This window comes from Myxocyprinus asiaticus, chromosome 13, assembly GCF_019703515.2.
Source record: "Myxocyprinus asiaticus isolate MX2 ecotype Aquarium Trade chromosome 13, UBuf_Myxa_2, whole genome shotgun sequence".
In the NCBI taxonomy this organism is placed as follows: domain Eukaryota; kingdom Metazoa; phylum Chordata; class Actinopteri; order Cypriniformes; family Catostomidae; genus Myxocyprinus; species Myxocyprinus asiaticus.
This window is the reverse complement of record NC_059356.1, coordinates 4,769,553-4,781,973: the sequence shown is the minus strand read 5'-3', so window position 1 is coordinate 4,781,973 and position 12,421 is coordinate 4,769,553. Positions and strand designations below refer to the sequence as shown.

At 34.5% G+C, this 12,421-nt stretch overlaps 1 protein-coding gene across 2 annotated transcripts; it reads left to right on the top strand.

Moving 5' to 3' along the window:
- Positions 1 to 203: 203 nt before the first annotated feature.
- LOC127450411 (metalloproteinase inhibitor 2-like) lies at positions 204 to 10,688 on the top strand. Of its 2 annotated transcripts, none has more exons than XM_051714513.1 (6): positions 204 to 342; positions 479 to 616; positions 5,476 to 5,576; positions 6,349 to 6,454; positions 6,560 to 6,684; positions 9,866 to 10,688. In XM_051714513.1, exons 2-6 carry the CDS (start codon positions 490 to 492, stop codon positions 10,061 to 10,063), a joined length of 657 nt encoding a protein of 218 aa, XP_051570473.1. In that variant the 5' UTR covers positions 204 to 342; positions 479 to 489; the 3' UTR covers positions 10,064 to 10,688. The 2 variants fall into 2 exon arrangements, with proteins under 2 accessions (XP_051570473.1, XP_051570474.1); XM_051714514.1 differs by having other exon boundaries at positions 213 to 342; positions 466 to 616.
- Positions 10,689 to 12,421: the final 1,733 nt, after the last annotated feature.

Here is a 12,421-nt window from a genome sequence, read left to right as displayed (position 1 = left end):
AAATGTGATGCATATTGCTCAAGTATTAGCAACGATGCTAGATTTCAGTGAACTGGGTTTAATACAGGGTCAGGTCAATGGGCACTGAACGTCAGAGGCACCATATTACCCAACATAGACTAGTATCTTGCATAAAATCACAGTGACTCACTCTGACGTAAAAAAAAAAAAAAAAGACAAACTATCAAAAAGCACAATGAGGACATGAGTCAAAAGGCACACGTAGACCACAAATAGGCGGAGCTCAGCCGTCAATAAAGCACAGAGCATTTCAGACTGAGAGCAGCTGTACTCGAGACAGAAGACTCGCTCCGTACTCTGACGTTAGAGCATTCTCACAAGGTCAGCACTCTCTCTTTTGTCAATATTTTTTAAAAGTTTTTGGAGTCAGTTAGCTTTTCAAAATCAGCTTGTCTTTGAAAGCAACTTGATTTAGGAAATTCACGCGTTAGTTACTTTCAGCAGTTTTGTTTTCTAGTCCGTTACTCGATGGAGATGATGCGGTCGTCCAGTGTTTGTCTGCTGCTGCTCGTGTTGTGTGGAGCCCGACAGTTTGCGGAAGCCTGCAGCTGTTCGTCTGCACATCCTCAGCAGGCCTATTGCAATGCGGATGTCGGTAAGTTTCCATGGATTTAACTGTTTCATGTCCATAACTCCATGTCTGTATTACAATAATGCACTTGTTTGCCGATGAAAACACTTTTTACTTGTGCGCAATTAAGTGTTAATATATTAAAAAGACTTCTAAAAATATGGGCAAAATGACTTTTTAAAGGTATTGTCCAAAGTGAGGTTAATTCCTGAAAATATGCGCAAAATTTGCCTAAAAGTTCTGCAAGTTTACATTGGGAAGTAGCCTATGACATTATGATCATGCCTAATTAATCATATATATACACAGTATACATGTACTTCACTCAAAAGTATTCAGGCTAAGGCTCTGATGGTATAAAAACATATGCTGATGAGAATCCTTAAAGGACAGGACCTGCTTGTCTTTGAAAGCTGTAAAGTACAATAATTTGCTCAGTTTTATTTATTTATTTATTAGTTTATTATTATTATTTAAGAAAGTGTTGCATTTAGCCTGAATGTGTATAGTGATTTTGTTTGCACAATCATCTTAAAGGAATAGTTCACCCAAAAATGAACATTTGCTGATACTGTACCCACCCTCAGGGCATCCAAGATGTATATGACCTTCTTTCTTCATCAGAACAGAATTTAAGATGTTTAGGAAAGTATCCCAGGTTTTTAGCTTCAACCAATGCAACTGAATGGACACCAATTTTTGACGGTCCAAAAAGCACACTTAGTCAGCATCAAAGTAATCCACACGACTCCCAGCGATCAAGTAATGTCTTCTGAAGTGAATCGATGCATTTGTGTGAAAAACTAATCGCAAATTCACATTTTATTAACTTTAAAAAATCGCTTCCTGTAAACATTGAATGCCTCACGTCGCTGTCACGTGACGTCATCACGCTGGAGTTCCGCTCTGTTTACCACAGAGGAACATACTTCATGCGAGAGTTAGGTCAATTCAAACAGCTACAGAGAACTGGCGGAAGCGCAGATTTAAAGTTAAAAATGTTTAATTAGCAATCTGTTTTTCACACAAACATATCAATTAACTTCAGAAGACATTACTTAATTGACAGGAGTCGTGTGGATTACTTCAATGCTGCCTAAATATACTTTTTGGACCGTCAAAAATTGGTGTTCATTCAGTTGCATTGGATGAAGCTAAAAACCTGGGATACTTTCCTAAAAATCTTAAATCCTGTTCTGATGAAGAAAGAAGGTTATATACATCTTGGATGGCCTGAGGGTGAGTAAAGTTTCAGCAGATTTTCATTTTTGGTTGAACTATTCCTTTAACAACAGGCTATCCACTATAAAGATATGTTGTTTTTCTCTGCAACAATATCTATTAACTCTGTGAATCCTGAGCACTGTGAATAATACATGCCACTTACCTTGAAATATGCAATATAGATATAGGATATAGAAATACTGAATATAGAAAGACTGATTTATTATAGAAAGACTGAAGAGTGGAAATTTGTGGTGTGGTTGAAGAGAAGAGAGAGAGATTCTCCAGACTAACTTTAGTTTTATTTTGTCATTGTGTGTAACCTGTCTTACCACCGACCCTCTGACCTTCAGCGTCCCTGCTATAACCTGCCATTACATGATCTGTGCATTTTCCATTGTTCGTTGCTGCAGCCCTGTGATTAAGACCTCTTTCATGCAAGCAACATATTGCGGTTTTCTTTGACGTTAGTAAAAGGTTATTACATGACTTATGTTGGTGAGGCTAGGGTCACTGGGGTCAGCCACAGTCACTGCACACCCACCTATACATTCAGTGACCCACTGAAAACAACATCTGGTTCCACCACCGGAATTGCCAGCCACATACTGGGATGTGTCACCATGACATTGGCTGCGTGTTTGAAACACATACAATACTTACTGGTTTTGTGATTTAACATTCAACAAATGTGCAATGATGAAGAAGGGTTTCAACAATTAGTAATGCCAAAATATGATATGGCATATTTGTTGATGAAGGACCAATTACTTGTCTAAAATAGAGGCCATCATAGTGAAGGAAACCACAAATTAATCAGTGTCCTACAAAAAGATTAGGAAACCATTAGGGCTGCACCATTAATACACATGCGTAATTGTTCACAATTGATATCATAGTTGATATTGTAATTGCAATTATAAATGTTAATTAATAGAATTTACATTAACATTTTAATTTTGTGTGGGGCCATATTCGTCATGTACCAAAAATCAAAACTTTGTTCAAATGAAATTGGTTTATTCTCTGTTGTTGACGTCAAAACGTAAACAGATATGCGCACAACACTTGCGCACATTGGATACGCTGTTAAGAATTGTGGTAAAGGTAGATGTTTACCAAAAACCTAAAAATCTGTAAAAATGTAATTGTCTCTTTTAATGGTTCCTGTAGTTATTTAGAGCTTTGCATTCAATCAGGCCAATTTAATGATAGAATCCACAGTGTTTCACGTGATCTACATAACCCGTCAGTGGAGGGCTCCCTATTCTCCTCACATACCTGGAGCTGAATACAGCACCCACACTGTCTGTTCTCTGCTTCAGTGTGGAATGAATGTGTGAGGCTGTGATAAAACCAGCGTAAACCATCACAGCCCTGTGTGTGTAGTTCCTGATGAGAGAGGCATGCCTGACTTCAGGGGCCGGATTCACGAAAATGTTCTTAAGAAAAAAATTAAGAAAGTTCTTAGGATAAATTATAAGAAGTTCGTAAGAATGTTCCTAAGTGCAATTCTTGAAATTTTTTTAAGAAGTTCTCAAATATTTTCTTAAGAACATTTCAAATTTTTTTCTTAAAAATAAAAAGACAGGCTTTGACGTTGTCTGATCAGCCTGCTCATAGGCTTGCCTTGTCTCATAGCCTAATTCAGTACTTCAACGCTGCTAAATCTTAACGATAAATGTATCTGTTAACCTTTTTTTTAAAGTAGCAAGCACCTCGTGATAATTTTTTTTTATGTAAAGTGCGTGAGATGTGTTAGTTTAATGCCATTAACTGTCATAGGAGAATTTACTTGCTGCTAACCATTTGATAACTTTAATTTGACATGGAGGAAATGAAAAGAAACAAAAACTTCAGTAGGATATTCTTGTTGAGGAAATTACTGTAAGGAAAAAGTTCTCCTTGGGAAGCTTGATAATATCACGTCAGAAAGTTAGCGGCAGGTAAATGGGAAAGGGTGGCGGAGGCTATCTCCACTGTGCCCAACTCCGATAGGGGTGTGGATGGAGGGTGAAAAAGAAAGTCTCAGCTTTCTAGTTTGATAATTATTATGTTTCTATGAACTCTAAATATCGCAGAGCGAGAGCGCTATATGCATTGCATCCATTAGCATGATTGGTCAACAATAAGCTTCAAAACAACAGTTATTGTTTGGATTTGGTGATAACATTTACATGGTTTGAAAGCTGAAAATAAAAATATAATTAAACACAAAACAGTAAAAAATGGTTTTTGGTCTAAAATCACATTTCTACGTAAACAGCCAACTGCGACTTCAGACTCAACACGAAAAGCCTTGTACCGCATGGACACATCCTGTGTGTGATACCTGTGCTTTGACCTACCTGCAATGCGACGCAGCGCTTCGCGTTTTACTGTCGAAGCCGCAGCCTTTTTGGTTGTCTTTACATGACATCGCAAAGGTCAAGTGGGAGAAGTTGTAGCTTTTTTTTTTATTTTGGGTTTCTAACTTTGCAAGTGCTACAAATATGTGAACACGTTTTACAAGTCAGAAACTCATAAATTGCAGTAATTCCCATTTTCTTTAATGCAGCATGTGTTTGAACTGGCATGGACTCCATAAGTTTGTGCAAAACTTGATGATCTATGTTTTACATCATGATTTAAGAATGTTCCAAAGAGCATCTTTTCTGGAAACCTGACCTTTCATACACTGTACAAAATTGCCAGGATTTTTTTTCTAAGGTTTCACAGAAATATCTTACAATAAAATGCTGTATTCAGAATTTTACTGTAAAATCAATGCAAGCTTTGTCATTTTCTATCATAACACAACAAATTACTGTGAAAAAGGAAATTACAATATCGTACTGCATTGAGGGATAACAGTTTCATTTGAAGTCACCATTATGGTGTTTTAGTGTTCCCTTTGGATGGGTACTTTGACTTTTCTAACTATTTTAGAACTATTTCTAATAAATTTTCTTCAGCTGGTGCAATTGTGGTTAAAACACAATTTGTTGCACTGGATGTTGCAATGGAATAAATCAGTTACATTTAAAGGTTGACTTTATGTCTGGTCATGATGTGTAGACTACATTGTATAATGTAATTGAAAGTAAAGAAATACTATCATTTTAAATGTAAAATGAGGGAGGGATTTTTGCAATGCGAGTCTATGATATAATATGTTTGATCTCTCATGAACTTTTAGAAAAAATTATCAACCAGGCACGCACAGATATCAACACTCAGCATATAAAACTTAACTATAGTGACAGTTAACAAACACTGTAGATAAAAAATACAGATGATCATTGTGATTCTACAACACAGCACTGCTACATTACAGTCATTTCCTGGACCTGTGAAGTCACAGGATACAGTTGTCTATTAATTGTAATAAATTGTAGAAATACTACTGAAAAATATACTGTGGAAGTCCTGCAATTAGTAGCCAGGAATATACTGTAAACTCACACTAACATTTTGTGACCTAGAAATGATCTTTTCTTCAAGCAGAATTTATTCTTCAGTTTCACCCTTTCTTCAGAATCCTTAAACATTCTGTTTATTTGCAGGTTTAAATGAAAGAAATTTGATGTGATCTCAGACTTCTGTCACCCACTGTACTGTACTGAAGTGTCTGAAACGTTTCGAGTTGAAAACTTTAAAGTGTTTTTTTCCCCCCTCAGTCATCAGAGCCACAGTCATCGGACACCAGCAGGTGGTGACTGGCAGTGACACCGATGGCAACCTAATCAAGATGACCAAATATGATATCAAACAGACGAAGGTTGGTGGAGAACATTCTTCATGTTGTTATCCACAGATTTCAAGACAGTACTGATTTATTTTGTTTCCTTAAAGCTCATGTTCATATCTCCAAACTATTGCTGCGTTCACATTTTGTTGGAATTACCATAATTATAATATGACTCCAAGCTGTCAAATATTTGTTTCTAATGCCAAGAAACAAATGATGCCAAAATGAATCCATATGCACTTAAGCTACTTTTAAAATGTCTGAAGGTCATTGCATCAGATCATTAAAACATCAAACCAAGTGCTGTTTATTGTAAAGGAAGATAGAAGCACACAGGTAAAACATCTCAGAAAATGAAAAAAATCTAATCAAAAATAAACAGTTTAAAATGAAGCAGAAAAAGCTTTAGCATCATTTGTTTGTAGATGCCACTTACGTTTTGTACCTAATGCAATGACATTTAGACATTGTGAAGTGTGGCTTAAAGTGTCCAAATACTTTTTGGGGCTACTGTAAATTCATCGCTGTATTAATTGACTATAATAGAATGACATATAAAGCAACAATATGTGTAGAGTTATCTACCTAACTACCTTTAACTGCTGAAGCAGCTTTCATTTTGATTGTTTACATGGCGTCACAACTTTAAAGTGGGAGAAGAGAATGGCTTTTACAAGTTGGAGACTCATAATTGCGGTAATTTTAACATGACGTGAACGCAGCATACGTTTACCATTATATACGGCTCTGAAGTCAAGAGTGTACTATTTCTTGACCTCTTCACACCATCTTCTTTCACTAGATGTTTAAGGGCCCCGATCGACAGATTGATGCCATCTTCTCTGGCCCCTCCTCATTGTGTGGGGTCAATCTTGAGAGTGATGGCAAAAAGGAATACCTAATCACAGGTAAAGAATGAAGACACTTAAAATAGAGAATAGTATCTAGGAAACATAATGCTCCTACGTTTGTTTCTCCGTACAGCAGAATCTCATTCTCATTGCTCCGTACAGGTAATCTGGATTCAAATGGCACTTTGCGTGTAAATCTTTGTGACTACATTGAATCTTGGGAGTCACTCAGTATAACACAGAAAAAGAGTTTGGGTGAGCGCTACCAGATGGGATGCGAGTGCAAGGTATGACTATTTCTTTCACTTTTCCATGCGTTTAAAATACCTGAGTAATTATACTTCAGTTCACTTCAGTATATACTAGAGCTGCACGATTCTGGATGAATTGAGAATCACAATTTATTTTGCTTAGAATAAAGATCAATATTTTTTCTCGATTTTGAAGAGTAAAGATCACGATTTTTTTCTCGATTTTGAAGAATAAAGATCACGATTTTTTCTCGATTTTGAAGAATAAAGATCACGATACTTTCTCGATTTTGAAGAACAAAGATCACGATACTTTCTCGATTTTGAAGAATAAAGATCACGATTTTTTCTCGATTTTGAAGAATAAAGATCACAATTTTTTCTCGATTTTGAAGAACAAAGATCAAGATTTTTTCTCGATTTTGAAGAACAAAGATCAAGATTTTTTCTCGATTTTGAAGAATAAAGATCACGATTTTTTCTCGATTTTGAAGAACAAAGATCAAGATTTTTTCTCGATTTTGAAGAATAAAGATCACGATTTTTTCACGATTTTGAAGAACAAAGATCACGATTTTTTCTCGATTTTGAAGAACAAAGATCAAGATTTTTTCTCGATTTTGAAGAATAAAGATCACGATTTTTTCTCGATTTTGAAGAATAAAGATCACGATTTTTTCTCGATTTTGAGGAATAAAGATCACGATTTTTTCTCGATTTTGAGGAATAAAGATCAAGATTTTTTCTCGATTTTGAGGAATAAAGATCAAGATTTTTTCTCGATTTTGAAGAACAAAGATCACGATTTTTTCTCGATTTTGAAGAACAAAGATCACGATTTTTTCTCGATTTTGAAGAATAAAGATCACGATTTTTTCTCGATTTTGAGGAATAAAGATCAAGATTTTTTCTCGATTTTGAAGAATAAAGATCACGATTTTTTTCACGATTTTGAAGAACAAAGATCACGATACTTTCTCGATTTTGAAGAATAAAGATCACGATTTTTTCTCGATTTTGAAGAACAAAGATCACAATTTTTTCACGATTTTGAAGAATAAAGATCACGATTTTTTCTCGATTTTGAAGAATAAAGATCACGATTTTTTCACAATTTTGAAGAATAAAGATCACGATTTTTCTCGATTTTGAAGAATAAAGATCACAATTTTGAAGAATAAAGATCACGATTCTTTTACGATTTTGAAGAAAAACAATTATCTCAGTGATTTACAAAACCTGAGCATTAGGCTATTAAACAAAGTAACATGTAATTTAATAAAGGTTCTAACAAAATGTTCTTTGCTTCTGTTTATTTAAAAAAAAAAAAGCAATAAACATAAAGTAAGAAGTTGTAAATCAAAAATATGTATCAAAAAGTCCTAAATCCTCAAGAGTGTGCAACTAATACATTATAAACCAAACAGCACTATTGCAAAAAAAACAAAAAAAACAAAAAATTTAAAAAAAATTTAGTGCATAAAAAAAGGATTTAGCCTATTCATATTCTAGATGGTCAAAGTGAAATAAAAAACAAAACAAGAGGAAAAAAAGCTTCATAAACAGTTCTATGTTAACTTGATGTTGCACTGGTAAATAAATAAGCAAATATGCTTTAAAAAAACACTCATTAAGTTAGAACAATGGAGCCTTCAGTGTTTCTCTTGTAAACATGGCTTCAAGCTTTAAAGTAATTATTCAAGACCCAGTAATTAAATAGAGGACAGAGTAAACAGTGATTTAAGTTTTCAGTAACAGAATCAATGAAACATTTGAAAAATTATAGATTTATATAAAATAATATCAAAACATTAGAAAAGTAATCTAATGCAAAATAAAACTACTTTAAAACTACTTCTTTACTGTGTGATTATTAGATATACATTAATACTACTTTGAAGTCTGAATGCCTATAACAGAGAGCAGCAGGTATATTAGGCTGCATTTACACATCGCACAAATCCAATATTTTGAAATATATACGATTTTTATATTAATAGCTGTTATTACATTAATTTTGCGTCAAGAGGGGCATTTTGACTAAAAAAAGAGCATTTGGCTGTTCATGCACACAGCTGCATTCATCACAGTACACGAGCGCATGGGCAGACATACACGTGAGCGTTTGAAAGTAGCCAGCTGAAATCAAACAGCACGTGGCTACCGAACTGAATAACTATTAGCATTCAAAGTGCTGCCTTACTGAGCTGACAAATCAAATCAAGCTCTAGTTAATTTTACTTTTATTTAAAACAGCTAATAAAATCAATTACAGTGTAAAATTAATTGTCCACAACTACAGTCACTCTCTTTTGTGAAATAAAAATGTTTAATCGGTCATCACAACACAGAGTCTTTGACATAAAGGAATATGTTTTAATTATAAGTTAAGTTAGAATCATTAAGATGAGCTTGACTTGAGTGCAATGATCCGTTGGCGGGAAATGAACAGCTATATTCAAGTATCAACTAACGGTTTAACAGTTTCAGAATATAGTGTTCAGTTCAACATTTTTTGCTTTGTTTTGTGTCCGGACGTTGAGAAAATTGTGATTAAACTAGTTGCTCTAGACAGTTTGTGCATCAAAGTTGACTTAATGAAAAAATCCCATCTGTGTCTTGATTTCATCTTTCAAATTCATAAGCTAAGAAAAATGTACTTTTAACTTTTTAAGGAATAGTCCACCCAAAAATGGAAATTCTGTCATCATTTACTCACTCTCACATCTTTGCAAACCCGGGTGACTTTCTTTCTTCTGGGAAACACAAAAAAAGATAATATCATGCTAATTTAATCCAGTCCTGTCGGCTGAATTCAACACAATAGCAGTTGATAGTGACTCATTTTAACGCTTAATAAAGCACCCAAAATTATCATAGTAGTTAATGCATCATATTCCAAGTCTTCTGAAGAACAAACCGTAATTTAAGTTGTTTTTCACTATAAAATCAGATTGTTCATCAACTATGTAAAAAGTGCTGAATCTGACATGGCAGCAAGTCAGTAATGTCCAACCTCACCATTTCTTGCATGCTTCGTAACTTAAAATCATGACGTTGCGATGCAAAAGAAAGAATATGTTTTTGGCTACTTTGAATTGAGTGTAATGTTGACACCGTTCCTATACTTGAACTATACTTGTTTTTACACCCGTGCCTCTTCTGTTTGCACCTTCTCACAGCTTTTCTCTTCTGTCTGGTCTTTGTCTTTATGTAGATCATCCCATGTCAAACAATCCCCTGTTCCATTAATGACCACGCTGGGTGTCTTTGGACTGACTGGGTGCTGGAGGGCACTGTTCAGGGTAGCCAGGCGCAGTATTACACCTGCGTTAAGAGGAACGATGACAGCTGTGCCTGGTACCGTGGAGCCATCACACTTAAAAAAGAGTTCCTGGACATTGAGGAACCATAAGCTAAACCCCAGTTTCATCATCCATTCAGTACATTCACAAAACACCTTAAGCAACCAACCCACACCTTAATTCTTCAAATACATTCTAGACTGGTAAATCTCACGAAACCTGTCAAGAACATTTCCGCATCATATTTCATGCCAAGATCAGTATAATAAATTGTTAATAATATATATTTGTAATAATATAAAAATAAATACATTTTGCATAAAGAAAAGGCTTATTTTTAGCACCATATTAAGACAAGAAGACCTTCTTATTGTGATGCAAAAAACAAATAATGATATTTTGTTTAAATAGTCAAGTGTTTAATTTGTAAGGGGGGACACTTGTATTACCCTAAAGGGATTTATTTTGCAATAACATCCAGCTGACTGTATATTATTCCACTTATTACAAACTACTAAGCAAATACGTAAATACATGAACATAAAATATTGATTTGAGTTGAAATTATGTAATTATGTGAGAAGAAATAAATCGCTGAACAGCTGAATTCCACCTCCGGTTTGCATCGGAGTTCTGTTGGTATTTATTTAGTAATTAATGACCATCTCACCCAACATTATCCAGCTTGTTTCAAGACTACTTGCCAAATAAAGAAATAAATGCACATGAAACTTTGATTTGTGTTCAAGTTATTTTATTAGTTTAATAAACTTGTAGAGATTGCACAGTGATCTGAGAAGCAGGAGAGACAACTCGCAATACCCGGATGGGCGGTCTGATCTGTGGATGTGCAGTTGTTACTGAGAAATATCGGACCTCTAGATGGCGCCATTGACCAATCAGAATCTAGTATTCTAGAGAACTGCATAATAATAGTCTGGAAAGGATGAAATGGAAAAAAGTAGAACATCGTGGTGCATTATGATAATGAGTATTTGGGAGTTGAAATGCATTTAATTCTCATGAAATTAATGTCACAATGCAAAATTAGATTTCTTTATGCAAAATGTGATTTCTTATTTTTAATCTCTTGATTTTGGGGTGTAGCATGACATTCGTTCATGAGATTCAGCCAGACATGGCAAGATTTATACATTTGGTTGCATGTTAATATATCAAGTGAAACTCACCTCTGATAATGAATTATGAGTTATTTTTATGACAGAGATTCTGTCATAAATTTTGTTTCTCCTCTGCACTTTGAGAACCCCAAAGCACTTGTTTGTTATAATTTTGCTCTTTAATAAAGAAGAATTGGGGTATTACGTCAGATCCTTTTCAGAACGTGTAAGACCCAAAAAGAAGTATTTGATCTTAGGTCTTTGCAAAGCAGAAAGACGATCATGCAATATAATACAATTATTGGACATATGATTTGAACGCATTGCACACAGGCTGGTATTTTATACTGTAAGCCTGGAAAATGGCCAAAATAGAACAGAAAAAAGAAATGGGTCCTTGTATCATTTGAGGAATATCAGAAGATGGGTGTGCAAGGAATATATAGTTGTAAATTGTATAGAATAGTTCAGGGAGAGGGCCGTGACGAACTGCATTTGTATTTATTTATATCAAAATCATTCTACACTGAATGTGTAAAGAAAGCAAATTCTGTTTTGTTTTTTTCATTGCTATATTTTTTTCTTTTTAAAAAAAAAAAAAAAGTTGACCATGATATAAATTATTTTGTACATTTAGGGAATGCTTTTATTTTATATTAGGTGTAACTTCCCAGCACATTGTTTTTACTAAGGTATCAAAAGCCTTGTCTCTGGTTCTTTTCCCCTTGTGTTGAATCATACGAGAACATTTTTGAAGTGTAGTTTGAGATTTCCAGTGCTGGAACCACTAGAGAAGATTTGTTAAGAGATAGCCTTGCATGCCTTTTATAGTCTATTACTCCTATTGCTCTAACTGTTATGGTATTCATGAATAAAGGAACAGGGGTGTCCACTCATCCATGATTGTAGAATATCTGTTCAGTTATCTATCAGGGGCGTAGCAGTCATTTTAAAAGTGGGGGGACACAGCTGTTAGTAGGTGGCTGGCACAGACCCAACACTTACAGTGCAGAATTTATATATTACGGTATATATTAATATACAAGTATGAAATAAGTATTATATTAATATATAAGTATTATATACTTGTAGTATTTGTAGTATTTTAAAGATTCAGGTATTGCAAATTAAATGCATAATTAGCTGCAAATATAAAGGGCATCTTGTGGAGCACTTGCTTCTGTTTCACACATGACAATGAAAGACTGAGCACAAGCTGGTTCTTGAATAAATTATTTAATCAATGAATATAATGCCAAATGTGCATGTGCACAATGTTTTATTTATTTTTTTATTCTGTGCTTGTGCATTGTGGGATTTCAATGTATCCAAGTGACTCAGTGTTTT

Coding starts and splice junctions, on each gene's coding strand:
- LOC127450411 (XM_051714513.1), top strand. CDS start 490: ATGGAGATGATGCGGTCGTCCAGTGTTTGTCTGCTGCTGCTCGTGTTG. Junction 5,577..6,348: donor ATGATATCAAACAGACGAAG/GTTGGTGGAGAA, acceptor TTCTTTCACTAG/ATGTTTAAGGGCCCCGATCG. Junction 6,685..9,865: donor AGATGGGATGCGAGTGCAAG/GTATGACTATTT, acceptor GTCTTTATGTAG/ATCATCCCATGTCAAACAAT.